At 38.0% G+C, this 21,171-nt stretch overlaps 1 protein-coding gene across 1 annotated transcript in view; it reads right to left on the bottom strand.

The window, feature by feature from the left end:
- Window positions 1–500: 500 nt before the first annotated feature.
- rngtt (RNA guanylyltransferase and 5'-phosphatase) overlaps window positions 501–21,171 on the bottom strand; it is a 187,266-nt gene continuing 166,595 nt past the window's right edge. The window contains exons 15-16 of the mRNA XM_039664323.2: window positions 4,152–4,275; window positions 501–1,225 (exon numbers count right to left, since the gene is read on the bottom strand). Of these exons, the coding sequence (XP_039520257.2) occupies window positions 1,071–1,225; window positions 4,152–4,275 (279 nt within the window). The 3' untranslated portion in view covers window positions 501–1,070. The remainder of the gene's footprint in view (window positions 1,226–4,151; window positions 4,276–21,171) is intronic.

Genomic DNA, 21,171 nt, shown 5'->3' on the forward strand with positions numbered 1-21,171 from the left:
AATAAAGAACGCCATCAACTTTAGCTGTGACAGGTCAATAACGAGTGACGACCGTTGAGAGGTTCACACATGACAAGAATTGCGACAAATCCAATGTTGAGTTCAGCTAAAATGATCTCGTGTCATATGAGCTAGAATCAATACGGACACGAGATACAACTGGATTCAATCAGTTGTTTGAAACTTCCAGCCCGTTCTCAACTGACGCTTTTGACATTTCGTCTACATCCAACGCACATGGCACCCTTTAGCGTCAATATGAGACACAGATATATATGTGCCAGAAGGCGCCTCCTAGTGGTCTAACCCTAACCCTACCCCAGACCTAAACCTACCCATAACCGAACAAGGCTCTGTGGGTGTTATATTGACACTAAAGGGTACCATGTGCGTTGGATTTAGACGACATTTCAAAAGTGTCACTATATGACGCCCTAGGATGAGAAGGCGTTGAAATATCGTGCATCAATCCGTTGAATGTAAAGCATTGTGTGTGAAGGTATTGGCACCTGGCAATCTTTATTTTTGGATTTATTGCTTTAATATCATTTTTTTCTCCAAAACAATGAGCCAAAAGATCCAGGAAAACTTAAATACACCTGGCATTTCTTAAGAAACAAAACCTGAGAAAAAAAAAGGGGGTTGGGACGACATTTCCAAACGAGCAAAATGACATACAAAACACTCATGATCCAAAGTGTTACAGGTCCGGGGACATGTCCACAGTGTTTTCAGTGTTTCAGGTCTGAATCTAGACAATCGAGCACACTTTACGGTTCTGTTCAGTAAAAAAAGCAGCTGCAGAACAAAACAATGCAGAGAGAAGGAGCGCCTGTAACAAATACAGAACGTAAAAAAAGAAAAACAATGCGATTCATTTGAATTTTTATTCTTTTAAATAAGAACGTGCCTCGGCACTCAATGTTGAAACAAGCTCTCTCAACAGTGTCTTTAAATAGATCAGAAGCCAAAAAACACAGTCTCTCCTCTTACGGCGTGGACCGGCAGAGCTGCGGAACAATTTGGGAATAAAAAAATATCAAACTGGTAGAGTTGTGTCCCGCGGGATGCTACTGCGGGATGCTGTGATTGGCTCTCTTGGGGGGCGGGGGGGGCATCAGCTCGGAGTCGGCCGGGTGCTTGCGGGCCTGCATCTGAGCGACCCGGTCCAGGAACTCGAAGAGAATCTGCTTTGTGACGGGGTGTTGGATGCTGTTGCACACGGCTGGAGGGACAACAGGACACAGGTGAGAACAAGCAACCGCACTGGCGTTCGTGCAGCCGTCAACTGGTTCATCGCTGGCTAGGTGAATAACAACCTTTGGCTTAATGGTGCAAACATTACATCCATCTCTGTTATATTGCATGGCTTGTGAGCAGTGTTGTGCAAGTTACTTCCAAACTGTAATACATTAGGTTTACTTGTTACTGTTATTTAAAAGTAATTCATTACCTTACAATATTACTGTCCCAGAATTGTAATGCGTTACATTACTCATGTATTACTTTTGAGTTACTTTCACCAAAATAACTAAGTAGAACTTAACTTTTGGGCTGTAACGATATGCAATATGAAACCGAAATCGCGATTCGCCACACGACTCAGATCCACGAACCTACAGAATCGCGACACACCTCTTCCAACTCCAGCGTTATTCTCCTTACCGTCCATATCCAATGCTGCCTTATCTTTAAATTAGGCTATTAGTATTATTTGAAGTTAACATTATAAAATACGTGGACCTACACCACAAAACTAGTTGAGGATAAATTATTTAAAATTGGGGAAGTCCAGCATTATGGACATGACATTTGCAGTCAAAACTTGAAATAAAAATTCTCAGAAAATTCATGTATTGAAACGTATATAGGATACTTCCTTAAAGGACTCCAGACATTAGACAAATATCAGTCTATGTTTTATTTTTAATATTAAGGGAAAAGACACACATTCATGCGTGACAAAAAAATAGGAGGCAAAATATATTTTTTGTAATTCTGTTAATTACACTGCGCAAATCGGATGAGGAAGGGTTGGCTCTCCAGTCTCCATAGAACTTAAAATATTCATTTTATTTTAGTTTTCGTGTTCGCATTTATGAGGAAAAAACAATGTTACAGACGCGACCGCTCTGAAGCGGCACTAAAAGACTGCTTTAAAACTTTCACATAGTCTGTTGCCTTTAAGAAGTAAAAGCAGACAATACACTGTAATACAACTGTAATACAAGCCTCACTGAACATGTAACGAGTAAAATATTACTGAAAATTGATTAGTAATGCCTTACACTACTGCGTTACAGCAAAAAGTAATATGTTGCAGTAATGTATTACTTTTGTAATGCGTTACTCCCAACACTGCTTGTGAGTATATAAAGGGAATGCGCGTGACGTCACCGTCGGCCTGCAGTTCCTCACAGTGAGTGGCAAAAAGACTGAGCGGCTGTATTTGTTATTAGCGTGAATGCCGCGAAAAACAAACACAACACGTATAAAGTGGGAAAGAGCTTTGCGATTGACTGCACAACTAGATCTGAGGTATATTTTTACAGACTGCTATAGAAAGAGGAGCAAATGAATCGCTGCAATTCACAGAAACAACTGGACTCCAGTCAGCGAAAGCTGGATTTGCAGTTAACGTTTTGAGTCAATATGCTGAATTTAGCTGTAAAACCATACCCAGATATTTTGTATTGTTGTATATATTAACAACGCATCATTAAATATTTATCATTGTATATTCTGCATTATTGGATGTGTTTTAATAAACACTATAAAGTTTTAGGGCTGGACGATATGATATATATATATATAGGCCATATATAACACTGATATAAGTGATCACCCGGATTTAGACCTTTATATAAAGCGTTCACAGGCAAATTTGCTTTATGTTTAGCTCTATATTGCTTTTATTTCCCCGGTGTGGAACTCAGGCACACATAAATGTCAGGCGACACGATTCCTGGCTGCATGTCAATATCCATGGATCACTGGATCTTTAGTAAGTTGTAAGAAACACTATATTGAGTCCGACATTTTGATAAAATTGATCGTTTTAGTTGCATTTTCGCAGTTTCCCCTGTTAAATCCAGTCACGCAGCAGATCTTTTGCCACTCAGTCTGGCGGGAAAGTGACATCAATGCATTCCCTCTATACAGTCAAAACCAAAAATGATTCAGACACAAGAAATATCTTTTTTTACTAGTGGGTGCAGGACACATAGTTCATTTATGAAAGTGAGGATAGCAAAATAAAGTTAACTGTGACATTTATACCCAAATATTTTTCATACAGTGACTACCAGTAAAATTAATACGAATTTGGGACCACAAAGTTTTCAGACACTTTGACTTGATCATGTTCTGCTGATGTGTGTTTTCAGTAATTGCTAATGCTCTTTTTACACACACACTGAACAACATTAAACATTGCTTGGTCACTGGTTGAGCTAAACTGGTATTATCTAATTGTGTAGTTAAATTTAACAGCAGACAGATATTCAACTTAATTCATCTGTGAGAGTCTAACAGAAGGACGGACAAAACCAGTCAAATATCAACTGATTTGATAACTCTGATTATTTTATTACCATTTTCTAAACCATAGCAAATAAACTGTGATAATGTGAGAAATGCTGAAGGTGTTTGAATACATCTAGGATTGACAGCACTTCTAGCATTAAGAGTTTTTCTTCAACGCAGCAGACCAGGAGATATCTCAAAAATAGTCTGATTAAGGGAACTTTTACATTGCAATATATACATTTAGGGGGAGGGATTTACATAGAGGTGGAGCAAACTCGTATAGGAAAAAATTAGTTTTGAAACTGATTCAAAACGAGATTCAAGAGCAGGAATGCCAGGACTCTCTCTTGCTGAGACAAAAGCTCACAACAAGAGTTTCAGTAATCGGTTTCATATAACGTACCATAGAGAGAAACAGGTTGCGTAGGGACTAACCATTAAGAGTTTCAGTAATCTGACCAAACAGGATGGGCTGGATATAAAGACCATCCTAATAATTCAAAGTCCTGAACTTTACAATTGTATTGGAACCTAAATTATACGTTTAATAAATGTGTAATCCCACAGCTTCATCTAGTCAGCAAAACAGACCCTGGCTCGAGTTGAACACGTGTGAATCTTACCCATGGCTGTGTCATATGAGTTGGGGAAGCTCTTGTCAACCCTCTGCCGCATGAACACCCAGGTGTTATTGACGAACGTGCACTCGATTATTTTATTATCGTACTGCTTCAGGTCCTTTGATATCTGGAGCAGAAAACAAAAACGACAAAGAGATTACACAGGTGCATCATTCAAACCGAAAAGCACTCTTGTAAACACATACAAACCACATGGTGATGAGTTCATATTTTACTTCATTCAGATTTGATTTTTTTTGTCATTTTATTCAAAGTGAAAGTAGAGAGATGAATAAAACCATTTTTTCAGGCAAGCTTTTGAGAAGATGGCATTGGCCGAAAACCCCCGATTATCACGGGGCGTCCGATCCTCCTCCTGAAGGGCTACAGTTTAGCTTCAGCAGCAATTAAAGCGGTGCTTGATTATGATTTCACTTTTATAACTTGAATCAGTGTGTAACGTTGCTGTTTGAGCATAAAAACATCTGCAAAGTTACGATGATCAAAGCAAAGGGAGACTCTCTTGTACAGAAATCGCTTAAGGACTAGAGCTGGGCAAAAAAATCGATTTTTCGATTAATCGTTTTTTAAAATGTGGTCGATTCAAAATCGATTCTCAACGGCCATGAATCGATTTTTTTTCCATATAAAGGGCTCGCGGACGCGGTGCTGCATCTTCTCGTCTCTCTGCACTAGGCAAGCGCTGCAGCTGTCGATACACACACGCGTTTAGGAGTCGGGACACGACGGAATATTCACTTAACAATCGGGCCAGCATTGCATCGTGACCTATGATCGTAACTAACGTTTATCATTTATTTGCTCAAGCAATGTTAAACCATCCCGTGCTCGCGCACTCTCAGAGATTTCTTTCACTGCGTGCACAGCCTAAATCCGCCTCACAAACAGCTCGCCAGAAACAAAAGTTTTTTCCCTGGATTATATCACTTTAACAGTTAAAACACGCGACATTATGTCAAAACTCTGGTCTTGGTGAGTAACCTCGTAAAGACAGTCGGTAATGTCTTAAATTAGCATTAAACGCGTGTGACAGAAAGTTAACGAAACAGTAATGGATTCGCGCACTAGTTCTTAAAGTGAACGCAGCCATTTGTGTCAGTCATTAATTCTGTTGTCATAACAACAGAATATAGTATTAATTGTAAGCAATCAGAATTAATAGCCTTTGTATTTAATTCAGTCAATCGAAAATCGAATCGAAATCGAATCGAACTGAGAGCTTGCGAATCGAAATCGAATCGAAATTGAAATGTGAATCGATACCCAGAGCTCACCATTTTATAGTGCTGTCTGAATGTATAGTGATGATTATTAGACCCTATATGGTCCACTCAATGTATCCCAGAATGCACTTTGAAAAGTAGTGTACAACCGAGTCACTAACCCAAGCCCTACATACCATCATGCATTGCGCTGATCGTAAAAATGGCGGATGGGCGACAGCGATGACGCAATCAACAGCACCAAGAGAAGATCGAGTAGTGTCCGAAAGTGGTGTTTCTATTACGCTGGTGAGCTCACTATATAGTGCTCTACTCCCTACCCCCTACATAGGGGGTAGGGAGTAGTGGTTTGAGTGGAGATTTCGGCCACAGCCTAAAGGTTTTTGACATTTTTCAAGACACACAAGCTCTTGAAGCTCCGCCCTCTGTGCCGGGAGCAGCAGCTCATTTGCATTTAAAGGGACGCACACAAAAATGCTCACCCTAAAAAAGTGACAATTTGAACCAAAAATGTCTGTGGGGGGTTTCACATACACACTCTGGGGACATCAGATACTTATTATCTTGTGTAAACACACCTGAACCAGCTAATCAAGGGCTTCGGGATCACAAGACGCTGTCAGGAAGTGTGTTGGGGCAAGTTGAGTCAGGCTTCGCAGGATGTCGGACCTCCAGGCGCAGGTTTGAACACCCCCGGGTTCATTCATATTTGATTCCTTACAAAGTCTTCGGACAGCATTGTTTGTCTGGTTTTTTTTGCTGGACTGATACAAATCTTCAGTCTCTGCAGCTCGCCTGCTAACCAACAACTAAATTGTTGACACTTTTTGTAGGTTGTAAAGTAAGTGGCGACGCGTGATGTGTAATTACTGCCTCAATACATGACAGTTTCACAAAGGAACAGGAGCGAGTTTGGCCCGAGTGAGTGAGAGAAAGGAATATCAGAAAGATAAAGACTCGATCCTCAGTAAAGCGTGGCAGGTTGGTGTGTGGAGGAGGACGTGAGCTGGCAGTAAAGCCGCCCCCTTCTGGGCCTGTTGGCATGATGGGATGAGTAAATATCCTCAGTATCCAACAGTGAAGGGCATCTGTGAGCACAGAGGGGAAGCTGAACATTTCAGGACTGACATTCACACACAACAATATTCAAAGATCAATTAACCTTTGGTGGTACGGTACACCTATTCTCGCATCAGACACGTCCTGAAAGAACGCAAACACGGGCAACTTGGCTTCACAGAGCCAAATAAGATAGAGGCGTCTGGCCAAAGATTCAGTGCACGCTTTCACACCCCACACAACGGTGGCAGAGATCCAGGGATGTTGTTCGGCTTTCGTCTGGCACAGAACATGATGCTCCCGTTAGTTTTGGATGGGACCATCATGACACGCCGGTCACCCTCTTGAAGTCCTGGCAGGCATTTACAAACACCACACGGTGCCGAAAGCAGCCAAATCCACTCCGCTACAGCGAAAGCCTGCCAAACACCTTCGTGGTGTATAATGAGAATACGATAGTCGACAATAAAAAAAAAGTGAATTAATTTAATGACAGAAACAGTCGGGGGCATCGCAGCTCCAGCAAATCATCATTACATTTTAAGTTGCATCGGTGTCATGCAAATACTACGACTCCAGCCTATTCACTGACCAATCAGGTGTGACTATCACATGATTCATATTCATGAGTCAAGCATTTTGATATGGTCCACATACCCCCTTTTAAGAGAACCAATAACTGCGACAAGATTGTTGAAACGATCTCTTTAAATAGCAGGTCCATTAGAGATGCAACTGTGACTCCAGTTCAGATGTGCTCGGTCTTGTGGAAATCAAATTATTTGGGATGCTCTACATCAGACTTGACTAGGACTCATGAACAAAACTCTACATATGACATGGAGAAATGGCTATTTTCTTGAATCTGGGTGCCACAGCTCGGACAAGGAGTCTTTTGTGTGCTTTTTTTCATGCGGCCGTTTCAGTGGCGAGCCCAGAAATCCCCACCAGGGAGAACCTCGCTGAGATAAAGCCGACCTCTACTCTCTGATCTCTGTAGTGAGGGAGATTTCAATACAATGAATATTTCTTTAGCATTTATAAACGACATTTGCTTATATTATACAGCACAATGTACAGCTGCACAAAACAGGACTGTGTTAAACAGGACTGTTCCCATCATGCACTGCGACATGAGTAAACCATGTGCTGTTGGCTGCAGCCAAAGAACGTATATTGACAAGAAGTGAAAGCCAATAGAACGTTCCATTGCAATACCAGCCCTTACGCATTCCGCCATTTTGGGGTGAAAGTGGCTCAGCAGTCATATATTATATAGTGCTGTCAAACGATTAAAATATTTAATCGCGATTAATCGCATTAATGTCATAGTTAACTCGCGATTAATCGCAATTAATCACACATTTTTATCTATTCTAAATGTCTCTTGATTTCTTTTTATCCCATTATTTTTGTTCTCATTTTAATGCTAATCAACATGGAAAAGTGGATCGGCTTGCTTTGCGCAAATTTTTTTTTTATTGAAAACAACATTGGCATATACTGTGTTCAAATTCAAACACCAGCGCCCACTAGCAGCCCTACGCATCCGCCATTTTGAGGTGAAAGTGGCTCAGCAGTCATATATTATATAGTGCTGTCAAACGATTAAAATATTTAATCGCGATTAATCGCATTATTGTCATAGTTAACTCGCGATTAATCGCAATTAATCACACATTTTTATCTATTCTAAATGTCTCTTGATTTCTTTTTATCCCATTATTTTTGTTCTCATTTTAATGCTAATCAACATGGAAAAGTGGATCGGCTTGCTTTGCGCAAATGTTTTTTATTGAAAACAACATTGGCATATACTGTGTTCAAATTCAAACACCAGCGCCCAGCATCAGCCCTACGCATCCGCCATTTTGGAGTGAAAGTGGCTCAGCAGTCATATACTATATAGTGCTGTCAAATGATGAAAATATTTAATCGCGATTAATCGCATTATTGTCATAGTTAACTCGCGATTAATCGCAATTAATCACACATTTTTATCTATTCTAAATGTCTCTTGATTTCTTTTTATCCCATTATTTTTGTTCTCATTTTAATGCTAATCAACATGGAAAAGTGGATCGGCTTGCTTTGCGCAAATTTTTTTTTTTATTGAAAACAACATTGGCATATACTGTGTTCAAATTCAAACACCAGCGCCCACTAGCAGCCCTACGCATCCGCCATTTTGGAGTGAAAGTGGCTCAGCAGTCATATACTATATCGTGCTGTCAAACGATTCAAATATTTAATCGCGATTAATCGCATTATTGTCATAGTTAACTCGCGATTAATCGCATTAATGTCATAGTTAACTTGCGATTAATCGCAATTAATCACACATTTTTATCTATTGTAAATGTCTCTTGATTTCTTTTTATCCCATTATTTTTGTTCTCATTTTAATGCTAATCAACATGGAAAAGTGGATCGGCTTGCTTTGCGCAAATTTTTTTTTTATTGAAAACAACATTGGCATATACTGTGTTCAAATTCAAACACCAGCGCCCAGCAGCAGCCTTACGCATCCGCCATTTTGGAGTGAAAGTGGCTCAGCAGTCATATACTATATAGTGCTGTCAAATGATGAAAATATTTAATCGCGATTAATCGCATTATTGTCATAGTTAACTCGCGATTAATCACAATTAATCACACATTTTTATCTATTCTAAATGTCTCTTGATTTCTTTTTATCCCATTATTTTTGTTCTCATTTTAATGCTAATCAACATGGAAAAGTGGATCGGCTTGCTTTGCGCAAATTTTTTTTTTATTGAAAACAACATTGGCATATACTGTGTTCAAATTCAAACACCAGCGCCCAGCAGCAGCCTTACGCATCCGCCATTTTGGAGTGAAAGTGGCTCAGCAGTCATATACTATATAGTGCTGTCAAATGATGAAAATATTTAATCGCGATTAATCGCATTATTGTCATAGTTAACTCGCGATTAATCGCAATTAATCACACATTTTTATCTATTCTAAATGTCTCTTGATTTCTTTTTATCCCATTATTTTTGTTCTCATTTTAATGCTAATCAACATGGAAAAGTGGATCGGCTTGCTTTGCGCAAATTTTTTTTTTATTGAAAACAACATTGGCATATACTGTGTTCAAATTCAAACACCAGCGCCCACTAGCAGCCCTACGCATCCACCATTTTGGGGTGAAAGTGGCTCAGCAGTCATATACTATATCGTGCTGTCAAACGATTCAAATATTTAATCGCGATTAATCGCATTAATGTCATAGTTAACTCGCGATTAATCGCAATTAATCACACATTTTTATCTATTCTAAATGTCTCTTGATTTCTTTTTATCCCATTATTTTTGTTCTCATTTTAATGCTAATCAACATGGAAAAGTGGATCGGCATGCTTTGCGCAAATTTTTTTTTTATTGAAAACAACATTGGCATATACTGTGTTCAAATTCAAACACCAGCACCCAGCAGCAGCCCTACGCATCCGCCATTTTGGGGTGAAAGTGGCTCAGCAGTCATATACTATATAGTGCTGTCAAATGATGAAAATATTTAATCGCGATTAATCGCATTATTGTCATAGTTAACTCGCGATTAATCGCAATTAATCTCACATTTTTATCTATTGTAAATGTCTCTTGATTTCTTTTTGTCCCATTATTTTTTTCTTATTTTAATGCTAATCAACATGGAAAAGTGGATCGGCTTGCTTTGCGCAAATGTTTTTTTATTGAAAACAACATTGGCATATACTGTGTTCAAATTCAAACACCAGCGCCCAGCAGCAGCCCTACGCATCCGCCATTTTGGAGTGAAAGTGGCTCAGCAGTCATATACTATATAGTGCTGTCAAATGATGAAAATATTTAATCGCGATTAATCGCATTATTGTCATAGTTAACTCGCGATTAATCACAATTAATCACACATTTTTATCTATTCTAAATGTCTCTTGATTTCTTTTTATCCCATTATTTTTGTTCTCATTTTAATGCTAATCAACATGGAAAAGTGGATCGGCTTGCTTTGCGCAAATTTTTTTTTTATTGAAAACAACATTGGCATATACTGTGTTCAAATTCAAACACCAGCGCCCAGCAGCAGCCTTACGCATCCGCCATTTTGGAGTGAAAGTGGCTCAGCAGTCATATACTATATAGTGCTGTCAAATGATGAAAATATTTAATCGCGATTAATCGCATTATTGTCATAGTTAACTCGCGATTAATCGCAATTAATCACACATTTTTATCTATTCTAAATGTCTCTTGATTTCTTTTTATCCCATTATTTTTGTTCTCATTTTAATGCTAATCAACATGGAAAAGTGGATCGGCTTGCTTTGCGCAAATTTTTTTTTTATTGAAAACAACATTGGCATATACTGTGTTCAAATTCAAACACCAGCGCCCACTAGCAGCCCTACGCATCCACCATTTTGGGGTGAAAGTGGCTCAGCAGTCATATACTATATCGTGCTGTCAAACGATTCAAATATTTAATCGCGATTAATCGCATTAATGTCATAGTTAACTCGCGATTAATCGCAATTAATCACACATTTTTATCTATTCTAAATGTCTCTTGATTTCTTTTTATCCCATTATTTTTGTTCTCATTTTAATGCTAATCAACATGGAAAAGTGGATCGGCATGCTTTGCGCAAATTTTTTTTTTATTGAAAACAACATTGGCATATACTGTGTTCAAATTCAAACACCAGCACCCAGCAGCAGCCCTACGCATCCGCCATTTTGGGGTGAAAGTGGCTCAGCAGTCATATACTATATAGTGCTGTCAAATGATGAAAATATTTAATCGCGATTAATCGCATTATTGTCATAGTTAACTCGCGATTAATCGCAATTAATCACACATTTTTATCTATTCTAAATGTCTCTTGATTTCTTTTTGTCCCATTATTTTTTTCTTATTTTAATGCTAATCAACATGGAAAAGTGGATCGGCTTGCTTTGCGCAAATGTTTTTTTATTGAAAACAACATTGGCATATACTGTGTTCAAATTCAAACACCAGCGCCCAGCAGCAGCCCTACGCATCCGCCATTTTGGAGTGAAAGTGGCTCAGCAGTCATATACTATATAGTGCTGTCAAATGATGAAAATATTTAATCGCGATTAATCGCATTATTGTCATAGTTAACTCGCGATTAATCGCAATTAATCACACATTTTTATCTATTGTAAATGTCTCTTGATTTCTTTTTGTCCCATTATTTTTTTCTTATTTTAATGCTAATCAACATGGAAAAGTGGATCGGCTTGCTTTGCGCAAATGTTTTTTTATTGAAAACAACATTGGCATATACTGTGTTCAAATTCAAACACCAGCGCCCACTAGCAGCCCTACGCATCCGCCATTTTGGGGTGAAAGTGGCTCAGCAGTCATATACTATATCGTGCTGTCAAACGATTAAAATATTTAATCGCGATTAATCGCATTAATGTCATAGTTAACTCGCGATTAATCGCAATTAATCACACATTTTTATCTATTCTAAATGTCTCTTGATTTCTTTTTATCCCATTATTTTTGTTCTCAATTTAATGCTAATCAACATGAAAAAGTGGATCGGCTTGCTTTGCGCAAATGTTTTTTTTATTGAAAACAACATTGGCATATACTGTGTTCAAAATCAAACACCAGCGCCCACTAGCAGCAGCCCTACGCATCCGCCATTTTGGAGTGAAAGTGGCTCAGCAGTCATATACAATATCGTGCTGTCAAACGATTAAAATATTTAATCACGAATAATCGCATTAATGTCATAGTTAACTCGCGATTAATCGCATTAATGTCATAGTTAACTTGCGATTAATCGCAATTAATCACACATTTTTATCTATTCTAAATGTCTCTTGATTTCTTTTTGTCCCATTATTTTTGTTCTCATTTTAATGCTAATCAACATGGAAAAGTGGATCGGCTTGCTTTGCGCAAATGTTTTTTTATTGAAAACAACATTGGCATATACTGTGTTCAAATTCAAACACCAGCGCCCACTAGCAGCCCTACGCATCCGCCATTTTGGGGTGAAAGTGGCTCAGCAGTCATATACTATATCGTGCTGTCAAACGATTAAAATATTTAATCGCGATTAATCGCATTAATGTCATAGTTAACTCGCGATTAATCGCAATTAATCACACATTTTTATCTATTCTAAATGTCTCTTGATTTCTTTTTATCCCATTATTTTTGTTCTCATTTTAATGCTAATCAACATGGAAAAGTGGATCGGCTTGCTTTGCGCAAATGTTTTTTTTATTGAAAACAACATTGGCATATACTGTGTTTAAATTCAAACACCAGCGCCCACTAGCAGCAGCCTTACGCATCCGCCATTTTGGAGTGAAAGTGGCTCAGCAGTCATATACTATATCGTGCTGTCAAACGATTAAAATATTTAATCACGAATAATCGCATTAATGTCATAGTTAACTCGCGATTAATCGCATTAATGTCATAGTTAACTTGCGATTAATCGCAATTAATCACACATTTTTATCTATTCTAAATGTCTCTTGATTTCTTTTTGTCCCATTATTTTTGTTCTCATTTTAATGCTAATCAACATGGAAAAGTGGATCGGCTTGCTTTGCGCAAATGTTTTTTTATTGAAAACAACATTGGCATATACTGTGTTCAAATTCAAACACCAGCGCCCACTAGCAGCCCTACGCATCCGCCATTTTGGGGTGAAAGTGGCTCAGCAGTCATATACTATATCATGCTGTCAAACGATTAAAATATTTAATCGCGATTAATCGCATTAATGTCATAGTTAACTCGCGATTAATCGCAATTAATCACACATTTTTATCTATTCTAAATGTCTCTTGATTTCTTTTTATCCCATTATTTTTGTTCTCATTTTAATGCTAATCAACATGGAAAAGTGGATCGGCTTGCTTTGCGCAAATGTTTTTTATTGAAAACAACATTGGCATATACTGTGTTCAAATTCAAACACCAGCGCCCACTAGCAGCCCTACGCATCCGCCATTTTGGGGTGAAAGTGGCTCAGCAGTCATATACTATATCGTGCTGTCAAACGATTAAAATATTTAATCGCGATTAATCGCATTATTGTCATAGTTAACTCACGATTAATCGCAATTAATCACACATTTTTATCTATTCTAAATGTCTCTTGATTTCTTTTTGTCCCATTATTTTTTTCTCATTTTAATGCTAATCAACATGGAAAAGTGGATCGGCTTGCTTTGCGCAAATTAATTTTTTTATTGAAAACAACATTGGCATATACTTAGTTCAAATTCAAACACCAGCGCCCACTAGCAGCCCTACGCATCCGCCATTTTGGAGTGAAAGTGGCTCAGCAGTCATATACTATATCGTGCTGTCAAACGATTCAAATATTTAATCGCGATTAATCGCATTATTGTCATAGTTAACTCGCGATTAATCACAATTAATCACACATTTTTATCTATTCTAAATGTCTCTTGATTTCTTTTTATCCCATTATTTTTGTTCTCATTTTAATGCTAATCAACATGGAAAAGTGGATCGGCTTGCTTTGCGCAAATGTTTTTTTATTGAAAACAACATTGGCATATACTGTGTTCAAATTCAAACACCAGCGCCCAGCAGCAGCCCTACGCATCCGCCATTTTGGAGTGAAAGTGGCACAGCAGTCATATACTATATCGTGCTGTCAAACGATTCAAATATTTAATCGCGATTAATCGCATTATTGTCATAGTTAACTCGCGATTAATCGCATTAATGTCATAGTTAACTCGCGATTAATCACAATTAATCACACATTTTTATCTATTCTAAATGTCTCTTGATTTCTTTTTATCCCATTATTTTTGTTCTCATTTTAATGCTAATCAACATGGAAAAGTGGATCGGCTTGCTTTGCGCAAATGTTTTTTTATTGAAAACAACATTGGCATATACTGTGTTCAAATTCAAACACCAGCGCCCAGCAGCAGCCCTACGCATCCGCCATTTTGGAGTGAAAGTGGCACAGCAGTCATATACTATATCGTGCTGTCAAACGATTCAAATATTTAATCGCGATTAATCGCATTATTGTCATAGTTAACTCGCGATTAATCGCATTAATGTCATAGTTAACTTGCGATTAATCGCAATTAATCACACATTTTTATCTATTCTAAATGTCTCTTGATTTCTTTTTATACCATTATTTTTGTTCTCATTTTAATGCTAATCAACATGGAAAAGTGGATCGGCTTGCTTTGCACAAATTTTTTTTTTATTGAAAACAACATTGGCATATACTGTGTTCAAATTCAAACACCAGCGCCCAGCAGCAGCCTTACGCATTCGCCATTTTGGGGTGAAAGTGGCTCAGCAGTCATATACTATATCGTGCTGTCAAACGATTAAAATATTTAATCACGAATAATCGCATTAATGTCATAGTTAACTCGCGATTAATCGCATTAATGTCATAGTTAACTTGCGATTAATCGCAATTAATCACACATTTTTATCTATTCTAAATGTCTCTTGATTTCTTTTTGTCCCATTATTTTTTTCTCATTTTAATGCTCATCAACATGGAAAAGTGGATCGGCTTGCTCTGCGCAAATGTCTTTTATTGAAAACAACATTGGCATATACTGTGTTCAAATTCAAACACCAACGCCCAGCAGCAGCCCTACGCATCCACCATTTTGGGGTGAAAGCGACTTGGCAGCGGCTCGGCAGTCCTATATTATACATATATTTAGTCCGTGCAGAGGTCATTGTTAGGTTGAAATAATTAGGTGATTATTTTAACTCACAACAGTTAACGTTATAGCAGTTAAAAAGAAGTTGCTACTTAACCAGGCTTTCCCCCCACATAACTCGAGACAGGGAAGTTCAAGGATTTAGTTAAAGGGGTCATGAACTGGCTTTTTAAAAAAATTGTATATTGTTGTCTGAGGTCAACTTATGACGTTCGCTTGGTTTTTACATTAAAAAACATCAAAATGAATAAGTAAAAGGCTATTTTCTGTCCTAGTTTTGAGCCCAGCTCACAAACGCTCAGTTTTTATGGGCGTCTCGCACTGAAGACTTGGAAGTAAACGCCCACTGCTGTGAGTGGACAACAGTTTTGCATATTATAATGAGTTTCACTCTCGATCCGGTGTGTCATCACGAGGTAGGCATCTATGTTATTTAGCTATGCGTGTAATGCGCGAATCGGTGGGCGGGGCTAAACCGGCTGTGTTGAAGTAGGTGTTGATCTTCTTCTGCGGGGGTGGTGTTTTATCCTCTTTGACGTCATAGTTCCCCACTTTGAAAAACGAGTCGTTTGCCGAGGCTGGTGTCAATAAAAGCTTTTATTGGACTAACAAGGACGTTTTCAATTCTGAAACTTACAGGAGATTCTTATAATATGAAGACATCTTAGATGTCAAAAGATCAAGGAAATTTAGATTTCTCAGTTCATGACCCCTTTAATTATATTAGTCTCCACATTAAGTGTGACAGGTAAGAATAAAGTGATATCAGTTCATAAAGCTACAATAACGTTAGACTGTTTATCAATGAAGTTATCAATGAAATAAAAGAATTCATCAAATAAATGCAATAAATGTTGGACAATAAATATATAGCAGCAATAGAATATCTTTACAGTAGAGCCAGACCGATATATCGGCCGATATTAGACATTTTCTAAAATATCGGTATCGGCAGTTATAATGGCCGATAAATGAATATTCCAAAAATAAAAATAAAAACAGACGAATCACGCTTCAACCATGTCATGAGTGTTGGAGTTGTATAGTTTGTCCACCAAAGGGCACTCTACACCGTCCCTGTTGGCAACACTCGTGTATAACGCGCCACATCCTGCAACCTGCTGATCCAGCCAGAGTCGGGCAGAGAGAGCCAGTTATGCATTATCATAACATTTTAGTTAAAACTCATAATTAACTACAAATAACTAATGTTAGGGAAATCTGTTAATATTTTCTTGCGCGTTTCTGAAATAAAAAAAAACAAACAATAATATCGGCCGATATATCGGAATATCAGATTTTAAAACCAACAAATATTTGTATCGGTATCGGTCGGACTCTACTTTACAGTAAACTGTTTTTATGCAGGACACAGCAAATGCATCATGTTCTATAAGATCATCACGCTTGTAGCATGATCCAGGGAATTAAAACGTACAAAATATATTTCAGGCCTAGTGGAGTTGGTAACTAATAATAGTAGTAAAGGTGTAAAGTTGCATAAAATGGAAATACTCACTAATGCAAGAAAAAAACTGTTATCGGTGCTGTTGTCCAGTAACTCCACCCCAAAATGGCGGCCGCGCTACCGAAGCGCCACCTAGTGGCTGTTACCAAAAAAGCATCAGCGTTTCGCCTCTTGTTCTTCTATAGACCTTATGGCATCGCTGTTAGCAGGTGAAGTGAATTTACTTATTGTAGAGTTAACAAAAGTTATCCTGAGCATTGTAATGTTTATCATAAGCATTGTAAAGCAGATGTCTCAACAAATGTCGACCGGGAGTTTTTTTTTTACGAGCAGTTCATTCATACCTATGCAAGATCAGACCGGAAGTCAAAAGACAACGAGCGAGTGCAACGCTGAAAAGGGGCGGGGCTACATAAGGTCTATACTCTTTGCTGCAGCTCTGTCCTTAAAAATGAATTGTTGAATGTCAGTCTAAAGCCCTATTCAGACGGCAATTGTTTCTCATGTGGACGTCCGTAAAAATAAATGAGCAATTCGCCTCATTCATTCACATCCACGATGCAGGAGCAAGTCTCATATACAAGTCTTGTATTTTATCTCAAAGTAATGGATGCCATTTTAAAAATGAGGATTTTAGTGGAAATAAAGGTAATACAGCCTCTTCTTTACATAAGGTAAATATTGGTTTATATTTTTAATGTTTACATGACGAAATATTGTTCTTGCAAATACTTTCTTGTGTAGGCCTGATATTTAAAATGCACAACCGTTATCGTACGGTGGTCGGCAACGGTCAAAAACAGAGATTTTTCAATTGATCTTCTCTTGTAAATTCAGAGATTCGGACAGGAATTAAATCGCAACACAACCTTGGTGATTCGACCGGGGAGTTTTGCACAGGCGGTGGGAGAAAAAAACACTGATATTCTGGATTCGGATGGCAATGAAATCACAGACTAGCCCCTGTAAATGTTGAAAACACTATACGCCCCCGTGAGAAAGCGTTACTGCCAGAACAGGGCTGTAGTGTGTGTTGAATGTTAAGGATGCTGCGTGTTAACTTTCTTCTGCAGTCTCTCTTTACCCACAGCTCACAAGGAAAAATATACTGTGTGTGGTTTTCTTTTTGTGTGATAATTTCACTCAAACTGTGAAACAATTATTCATCAGGATCAGTAGCCAGCCACAACTAATATAAGCAGTGGTCACATTTACACACATGAAATGAAATGTGAAACGACATGAAGGTAGACGCACAGTCAGCAGCTCCTCGTACGTGGTTCAGAGAGAAGGAAACAAATCAGTTATGAATGAACAAATACCAGTTACCATAGTCACCAATTAATTTACTATTAAGTGTGCATTTTAGAAGAAAAATGTTTTTTTAAAGGGTTTCTTGCTAGCTGATAAAAAAAAGAAAGAAACTAGACTTGGATTGAGACAAACACTTGATGTTTGTGAACATCATCTTTATTTTAAGTTAAAATGTATGGGAGAATCAACTTGGCATTAGCCTGTTGTTAACTCTGTAATTTAACAACTATAACCACGCATATATGAGGTGAAATAATCATTGACATTTCTACACTAAATTAATACTTTTATAATCAGTGCTTCTCTCACTTTATCCTCCATCCCCCCTCTCTCTCTCTCCTTTTTATTATTATTCATGGAAAATACAGTAAAACGTGTCAGATTTAGCCTGGATGGCTAATGTTCGTCTGTAGTCCAATATAGGCAATTTAAAGGATTAGTTCAGCTCAAAATGAAAACTTCCTGATAATTGACTCACCCCAATGCCATCCAAGATATCCATGTCTTTCTTTCCTCAGTGGAAGAGAAAATACGTTTTTTGAGGAAAACATTTATGTTTCAAAGGTCTATGGAGAGCTTCAACCGGCGAAATCTGGGTATTTAAATCTTATAGAGCGTGAGATGTGATGACGTAGTTCCTGGCGCATTGCAGATTAGCTCAATCCGAACAGTTGTAGTTAAAAAAAGTATTGTGGAAAATGAGCGATGGTTTGGCTAGATAAGACCCTCTTCCTCAACTGGGATCGTGAAGAGTCGATTGAAGCTTGCATTGAACTGCATTGATTTGGACTTCAACAATTTGGTTACCATTGAAGTCCATTATTCAAAGAAAAATCCATAAAGGTTTTCCTCAAAAAAACATATTTTCTTAATTTTTATTTATTTATTTTATCTTTATTTTTGATTACATTTGAGAGCTGTCTCACTACCACATTGGCTGCCAAAGGGACTTGGGCTCTTGACGGCCCAGAAAGTCAATGAAGAAAATGTTTAAATATCCCATGTGACTACCGTGGCTCAACTATATGTTTATCAAGCGACGAGAATACTTTTTGTGCGAAAAAACAAACAAAAATAACGACTTTATTCGACTATTCCTTTTCTTCCTTGTTGACCTGAAACGAGACTTCCTTAGATTTCCACGACGCATGCGCGAGAATTGCGATCTGCTTACACTACTTCAGTTCAGTTCTCGCGCATGCGTCGTGAAAATATCTTGAAGTCTCGTTTCAGGTAAACAAGGAAGAAACGAGGAGGCGTAAAGCGTTACTTTACCCAATCTCTGAAAAGCCTTTACTCACCCTTAAGTCATTCCAAACCCATAAATTAAGGTCTTTTCAATTAAACCTGAACTGTTTCTGTCCCTCCATTTGATAGTCCAGGTAACCAAAAATTAGACGACCCAAAAAGGCCATAAAATGAGTCAATAATAAATGAAGAGGCTTAATCAGTCTTGTGAAGGGCTGTTCTGGAGCGACACGCACAAGTCTCCATGTTTACAGTTCTGATGAGCTCTACGTATCCTACATTAAATCTGTTCATCATGTATCATGAGTAAACCACTCAATTCATATGAATTTGTTTTGTGACACCTTTATATCATTTTTTGGGGGATCTTCTAAGTCTTGGTTAACTTGACTTTCAATGAGGGACAGAAACCTCTCAGGTTTAATTAAAAAGATTTTGATTTGACCAGTGTTGTAGTACCCGAGACTCTGTCTCGAGACCATATTTTAATGGTCTTGGTCTTGTCATGGACTCGTGTGCATTTGGACTCGGAATTGACTCGTACTCGAACATTTTTTTTTCCACTCGAGTCCACTCGAGTTCAATTCAAAATATTTTTCATGATTATTAATGTATGTGAATAAAATATTTCTTTAAATTGATTGACACGCCCAGTGATTGGTGATTTTCTAGTGCGCAACTGCGCATGACAAATTGTAATAAAATTACTTTTAACACCACCTACTATGTGGCCTTTTTACCCTAAACTGATCATATTTTTTAAACTCTAAGTAAATTCAGTAAAAAAAAAAAAAAAAAAAAGGATTTCTCTAAGTAAATAAAAGTAAACTAGGTAATCAACCCTCACTGGTCTCGGTCTCGACTCGGACTCGACCGTCTCTGGTCTCGACTCGAGTGAGGTGGTCTCGACTACAACACTGGATTTGACCTTGATTTGTGTTCCGAAGATTAACCAGTCTTACGAGTCTGAAATTGTCATTTTTGGGTGAACCAAGAATAGGCTTACACGTTTCTGTACAATATGTTCCACCTTTTACTGAGCTTGCCGTAGTGCATAGTGCATGTGATGCATCTTAGATTGTGGGAAAAGGGATAGTTCACTTTGAAATTAATTTTTGGTATGTTTTAGCTTATCACAAGGGCATCCAAGATGTGGGTGTCTTTGTTTCCACAGTATTTTCAATTTTGATATTTTTAGGTCAAACCGTTCGTGTCTATCAGTCATATAATGGAGGTCTATGGTCACCACCTCAAAGAGCATGCACAGAGAAGTCCAAATTAAACATGATTTAATGACTCGTAACTGTAAGGACACACTGATGGCCTAAGACACGAAACGAGCGGTTTGTGTGTGAAAACGAACAGGATTTATATCGTTTTTACCTCTTGTAATCATAGCCACGTCCAAGTGATCTGAAGGCACGGGCGCTTCGGTCTGGAAGTGATCTCTCGCGTCAATGTTTACACAGAGATCTCAGAAGTGTTATCCTTCACTGTGAATATCTAAACATATTTAGATATACAGGAAACCGCAATGGAAGACGATTTCGATATTTCAACAGACAATGTTGAATTTTTTCCGCAACCGCGCGAGAGATCACTTCCGCCGCTTTCGCAGACCGAAGCGCCAGCACCCTCAGATCACTTAGACGGTAAAAACGATCTAAATACTGTTGGTTTTCTCACACAAACCGCTCGTTTCATGTCTTAGGTCATCAATGTGTACTTACATTGACGAGTCATTAAATCATGTTTAATTTGGACTTCTCTGTGCATGAACTTTGAGGTGGTGACCATAGACCTCCATTATATGACTGACAGACAAGAACGGTTTGACCTAAAAATATTAAAATTGAAAATACTGTGGAAACAAAGACACTCACATCTCGGATGCCCTTGAGGGAAGCTAAAACATATCAAAAATTAATTTCAAAGTGAACTA

This window comes from Pimephales promelas, chromosome 13 (assembly GCF_988280905.1).
Source record: "Pimephales promelas chromosome 13, fPimPro1.hap1.1, whole genome shotgun sequence".
NCBI classification, from domain to species: Eukaryota; Metazoa; Chordata; class Actinopteri; order Cypriniformes; family Leuciscidae; genus Pimephales; species Pimephales promelas.